This window comes from Arachis duranensis, chromosome 10 (genome assembly GCF_000817695.3).
Source record: "Arachis duranensis cultivar V14167 chromosome 10, aradu.V14167.gnm2.J7QH, whole genome shotgun sequence".
Lineage (NCBI taxonomy): Eukaryota > Viridiplantae > Streptophyta > Magnoliopsida > Fabales > Fabaceae > Arachis > Arachis duranensis.
Genome location: NC_029781.3, coordinates 6,051,608 through 6,058,240, shown reverse-complemented (window position 1 = coordinate 6,058,240; position 6,633 = coordinate 6,051,608). Strand labels below are relative to the sequence as shown.

The following is a 6,633-nucleotide window of genomic DNA, read 5'->3' as shown; positions in this document are numbered from 1 at the left end:
TATAAAACCATAATGGGATTATTACCCAACGCTCGGTTGCAACCTTCCTCTTACACACTGCTCTTTGGGCTCCACACCTTCTTAGCTTCCTATATCATCCTCACTTAAACCTCTCATAATTCTCTTAACAATCTCTGCACGTGACATTTTCTACTTTTTATTTTTAATATTAGATTAATAATAGTATTTTTTTAAATTATGAATTGCTGTGGTGTTTTTTTCTAAAATATAAAACGATTTAATTTAGAAAGTAAAAATTAAATTATTCAATTTTTGTGTGTGCCTCTCACGGTTTTAACAAATAACTAAAATTATAATGTTTATATATCACTCGTCTCATTTCTATGAAAAAAAAAATTGCCAATATTTTCCAACTTTTAACTCAAACAAAATCTTTATATATAAATGAAGTCGGAGTTCATTCTGATTATGATAGTTATATAATTTTGACAATATTTAAAAAATATTAGTAAAATTAAAGTACATCTTTTACATTTTTACATTTGTTATTTTTTTTAATTTAAAAATATTTTTAAGTATTATATTATCCTACTAAAACCACCCACATAATTAACATTTAACACACAGACCAATTCGGTTCCGTTTAAATGATCTCAAATTCAAATTTTGAAAATGTGAAAAAAAAAAGGTTCATATTACTATGTAATATAGTCTATATTATTAGAAAATATTAGAATACTAGAAGCTTAAATATTTATGATATAATTAGTTGTTAGTAATTTAACATAATAATAAGAAAAAATATAGGGTATCAATATACTATCTGTTAATTTATTGTCAATAATAATTAATTATTATATTTTAAATATATGTATAAAGAGATATATCTAAGAAATACATATATAAAGATACTTTTATTAGACACAATCATAAAAAGATATTTTTATTAGACACATTCACAAAAATACTTCTATTAAACATAGTTATAAATAAAAATTGATAAAAGTTGACAAAAATACTATTAATAACATAACAAAATTGTAATGATAATAGTTCGTAGATATCTCCATACATATCTTATATCTTGTTTCATTTATACACCATTTCAAATACACAAACCTCTTCTCTAATGTTTAAAATCACTTTTACCTTTCTAACATATATATTAAGCAAACACACAAAATAAAATAAAAAATTGACCCTTCACTAAAGATTAAAGATTATATATGATATGATGATAATAAATAAGTGTGCAGTTGATTTTACGTAAAGTTGATAATAATTTAGTCAAATCAGTCAAATCATCTAACGTGAACAAAATGGTATTATCCACGTGTGTTTATACAGAGAAAAGAGCACAGAAAAATTTGTGGTAAAATGATAAATGGAATCTTTGAAAGCATAACGTCATAGTACATATTGTTTGGTCATGAATTTCACATAGTGCCCCACTTCCACTTGTGTTAAAGGGCTGCTATAGAAATCTAAATCTACCTATACTTGCAACATCACACTGCTATATACTTAATAATTATATCCATTTTGGATTATATTAATTAATGCAGCTAGCTAGCTTGATTAATTAATTTAATTTGGTAAGCTTATTTCATCAAGATCATCGAGTGACAAGAAAACTTCATCCAAACAAGAGAGCTCCGTTCCATCATCATCATCTCCATTGCGCTCATAAACACGACATATCACCCATTTACTATAATCCTGAATAATAAAACAAACCAATTACAGTTATCAATAATAATAAATTTTCAATAAGTTGATATATATAAATATTATGCTTATAAAGCTTACTGATTTTCTTTTGGAGGATCTGCTAGAGGAAGCAGAATAATCGGAAAGGCAATATTCTTGCATTATCCAATTTGTTTTGATAGCAGAAGGGGATTCACCAAGATGAAACACAAAGTATTTCTTGATGCCAACTCTCTTGTTGGTTGAGCTTGTCATCACTGGTTCTTCCATTCCTGTTGCTTTCCAATATCCATTCTCAGTCACCCTACTCTGTGTTCTCCTGCTGTAGTAGTACCATTGATTTCCCTCTGCTAACGCTCTACCTATAAATATATAAACATTCAGTTGTTGTATTTATGGTTGCGTTTGTTTGTGAAAATAGGACAGGACAAGGTAATAGAAACATAAAATTTTGTGTTCTTGTATTCTATTTAGTGATAAACTAGAACAAATTATGAAAACTTATTTTTTTTTTCATTCAAAAATTTGAGATGAAAAATATAATAATAAAAAATATTATAAAAAATTAACAAAAATAATGAAAAAAAAAGTTGTATCCCTTGTTAGTATTTCCGTGTTTTTCCTGTCAGGATAGACACAAAATACACTAATTCAGTGTCTCTAGACACATTGTCTCTCTGTCCATGTCTCCTCTGTCAAACACGATTTTGTGTTTCTGTATCCCTGTCTCAATGTCCTTTCTTTAAACGCAACCTATGTGACTATATAGAATAGAGAGAATAGAGAGAATAAATATACCATCAAGTTCCCAAGGATCATAAGGATAGAGATCAAGATCAGGGATGACATCAGGGTGGCAAGGTAAGAGTGCTGCCTTTCTATGAAGAAAATGGACCACAAGCTCTTCATCTGTTGGATAAAATCGAAACCCCGGTGGAAGGTTCACATTGTTATCTCCCATTAAGAAGATAAGCAGAGAAAACAAGAGGAGGGAATGTGTCAAGTTAGAGTAATGGTGAAGATGAGTGGTATTTATAGTACAAATAGAGAAGCTAAGGTATTTATAATAAGGGTGTTGACGTGAAACCCAAGCTGGTGTTTATCATCAACCAAATATTTTCATTATAATTTATAAACAGAATACTTGGAAGGAGTGTGTGACACCAGATTGAAACAATTTCATTAGGAGTGAAAGCAGATCATATTATCTTGACAAGGATTTATGATCTAACAGGACTTAGTTAATACATTGGTGATGAATAAGGTGATTTTTATTGTGTATATGGATCATCATCACACTTCATGCTGATATCATCAAGCTGCTGTTTTCCACGTGTCATGCATTGGTATGGGTTTGGTCTCAGACCAATTGAGCTGGGGTGGCCCCCACCTAATTGGAGTGTATTTATATATGTATGTGCATTCATAATTATTAGCAATTATCATATGTTTTTGAGATTTAAATATACAAAGATGAGAGCTTTTTGTTTTGCTCTATGGAGTAGCAAGCACAGTGGGAAGTGGGAACTGCACATAACATATCTCCCATCCCACACATGAAAACAAAGCAATCATCAATTATTTCTTTGGAAGAGGGAGTTTAACTGATTTCCTTGGCCCATTTTCTGGACCCCACATTATTTATTTATTTATATAATTAATCAATTATTAAATCTTGCAGGAGAAAGAAACAAGTACATTAAACATTTAACAATGAACTACTACTTTGCTTATAACTTTTCCAACCATTAATTTTGCATCTCTTCTTCTGATTTAGTAAGTCAGCACCGAGCAATAATATTTATTCCATTAAAGTAGACATCATTATTTTGTCTCTTATGACTAAGCCAAGGTTTTCTAACTCCAATTATGATCATGCTTCATAGTTAATTATTATGCTTATGCATGTAAGAGTGTTACTTAATTACTGTATGCAGTCTTCTAAGTAGGTCATTATCTATTTATCTTGTGCTTCATAAATTGCAAGACATGATGTTGGGGGCCATTGAAGGGTACCTAAGTACCTTTTTTTTGTGGCATAATGACCTATTTGGATTATTACTGAAGTAGACATATGCTCTATAAGTTGGTACCAAAAGAGAGTGCAACCAAACTAAGAGCATCAACCACCAAGACAATGGCTTTCCAAATTCTAATTCTTTTACAATTTGTAGTTTCAACAATTCTGTTAATTTATTAGTACCATGTTAGATCTCCATATCCAAGGCTTGCCATTGATTTCAGACAGTGCTTGTACCAATTCTGGCTACAGTTTGTGACACCAACACAGTATATAAAAGTTTATAAGAAAAAAAAAAATGTGAGAGATCCAAATTTTGTTGGGAAGAACATGTTACACATCTTAGATATATGTGGAAGTGGAGGATGTACTATTTCTGGGCTCAAGTGGACCAAGAATTCAGAAGCAGCCTTCCACTTAAAAGGCAAATTCCATCCATATACAAAGGCTCAGTGAGCAAAGTTCCTAAAATTTTGAGTCTATTTCCTCATCCACAAACCACAATGCCATGTGCCTTTGGTACTTACTCTAGCCATCTTATTGGGAGTCAGTGCTTCTTCCACAAAGAAATTGCTCATGCACATTCTTAATTGTTTCTAGAACTTTTCTTTATATGGGGACACAACAAAGAATAGTCCTCTGTTTCAGTATGTTGTACCATTTTATCTTTGGAAGAGATTTTTCAAATTAATGTAAATTATTCAGGACTAACTTACAATGAGATCTTTAGTAAGATTAGACTATATTACATATGACTTTTTTTGAGTTGTTATGACTATAAGGATACCAATCATTGACATAACCTAAATTTCATAAGTAATTAATACATATTTTTACAAGTGAAAAAGTTTCATGTATAATCTTACCTAAGAATAGAAGAGATAAGTGTAATTGACCCATGGAAAAAGTTGTGGGGCATTTTGTATTTTCTTTAAAGGAAATATCTAAAAATATTATTCTTAGAAGAATTTAACATATCTGCTGGATCTTACATGGTGGGGTTATCATGAGATAAAAGACTAAACAAGGAGGTGACTGTAAAGCAGTATACACAATTCCAGCCTCATGGCTACCCTTTTCTTAAGAAAACTACAGATTGCAAGATAGACTCATAGAAATATCTAACATGATCCTCCTCAGTCATTAATTAGCCACATTTGATTCCTTATTCTCATATAATTACCCTTCCACTATAGTGGATATAATATAGATTTATGGATATAGATAGCTATACATAGATATATTGACATAAATAAAAAATGACATTTATCTACCACTGTTGGAGCACTCACAAGTTTACTCAGACTCATAATTTGCATTTTGGGATATTTCAATATCACCACCATATCCTGAAGTGGTTAATGACATTAATAAAGATAATGCATACATCAGAATAATAACAAGTTCACTAATATATTTTCTTGTTTTCTTGTATCTGATACTGATATAGTATAATATATCCTCAGTTAGAATCAAAAGTGTGCTAAAAGAGCACTATAATGCTCCAAATGGAATGAGTAAGCTAGTTTTAGCTGACTATGAGGATGAATGTTAAGATAATTGAGTGGTGGTGGGTCTGAGTTAGGCAAGTTTTACTCCCATACGTTTTTATCACTTCATCCTTTTCTTTTTGTTTTGTTCTTGGTCAACATCAAAGGGTAGGGTAGGAAAATTTAAATAGAATGAATTATATCCTACCAATGATTTACTGTAGCTAGAACCTACACCACAGATTAATTGGTAGTGATGTACTGAATCATCATTGGAAAAAGCACTAGTGTAGTGTTGCACTGATAAGCTTCTACTTGTTCCCTTATGAAAACAGCCATTTCAAGTGATGACATTGACTATTGACTAACATATGTTCTCAATGTGAAAGATTTATGAATTATTATAGTGTGTATGTTCATTTGCTTCTAGCTTAATGTGAAAGTCATGTACTTGCATGTTAGTTGTTATATACATAATTTATTTTCCTGTAGCTATGAATCAGACAGTAGCTTATGGATTTTCATGTTTTTGATTATGGCAATGATTTTAGGATTTGACTGAGAAAGAAGGAAGGAGAAAAGGGTAGAACAAGAATGTGAGAAAGAACTAAAAATCTATGATAATACTGATTAATTATAGTGTAATGTGTTTGATGCTTTATAGTTACTAAAATCACCAAAACTAGACTAATGTATTTGTCAAAAAGGAAGCAGTTGTAGATTATATTGCTTCTAATAGTGCTATTAATAATATTTTATATGAAACTTGCTGATAACTATGCCAACTTGCCAAGTACCAAAAATCAGTAGGCTTCTGATGTTCTTGGGAAAATATTGGAATGTTCCTTTCAAAGATGCATGCTGATATGGGATAAGATCAATAATAGGAAATTAAAAGCCTGATATCCACAAATTATGAAGGTGGCATAGAAAGAAAAGAAATTAAAATGACATTAAAGGAAGCCATGCTTTTTTCCTTGTGGTCTTGTCCCATCTTGTGATGAATATCAACTGCTAATGACTGGTTCCAATAACTTCCAATTCCACTAGTTGGATAGATAACTCTCTACTGTATTGTGATTAACAAGTTTTATATCTGCTTAAAATTTTATTTGATTTTCTATAAAAGAATACAGAGATTATATGAATATTGCTTTAATTTGTTAGTTTAGCCATGTGATCATGGGGCTACTTTGAAACTGCTGTGGCCTTTCGTTCCAATACTTGTCTACATAAATGTTTTTGTATAATTGTAATTCTCCTTTTTGGGTCTGATACCAATAAAACGATAATACTGTTTTTTTATTTCATTTTCAATCTTTTTATCCTGTGCCATTCTTTTAACCAAAAGAAAAAAAAGGAAGAAGAAAGATAATCTATCTATGTATTCTTATTGTATAAAAGTTGATATTAAATTAAGGAGGTCGCTCAGATAAAGACGCTTAAAACGTC

At 30.5% G+C, this 6,633-nt stretch overlaps 1 protein-coding gene across 1 annotated transcript; it reads right to left on the bottom strand.

The window, feature by feature from the left end:
* Positions 1-1,327: 1,327 nt before the first annotated feature.
* LOC107468597 (NAC domain-containing protein 104) lies at positions 1,328-2,914 on the bottom strand. The gene is made up of 3 exons (XM_016087905.3): positions 2,470-2,914; positions 1,771-2,033; positions 1,328-1,680 (listed from the first exon to the last, which is right to left on the bottom strand). Exons 1-3 carry the CDS (start codon positions 2,630-2,632, stop codon positions 1,549-1,551), a joined length of 558 nt encoding a protein of 185 aa, XP_015943391.1. The 5' UTR covers positions 2,633-2,914; the 3' UTR covers positions 1,328-1,548.
* Between the last annotated feature and the right edge of the window lie 3,719 nt (positions 2,915-6,633).

What these genes read in the sequence shown, in the direction of transcription:
- LOC107468597 (XM_016087905.3), bottom strand. Translation starts at nt 2,632, where the DNA reads ATGGGAGATAACAATGTGAACCTTCCACCGGGGTTTCGATTTTATCCA. An exon ending in TGATCCTTGGGAACTTGATG is followed by an intron (nt 2,034 to 2,469) that starts GTATATTTATTC and finishes ATATATTTATAG; the next exon opens with GTAGAGCGTTAGCAGAGGGA. An exon ending in GATCCTCCAAAAGAAAATCA is followed by an intron (nt 1,681 to 1,770) that starts GTAAGCTTTATA and finishes TTTATTATTCAG; the next exon opens with GATTATAGTAAATGGGTGAT.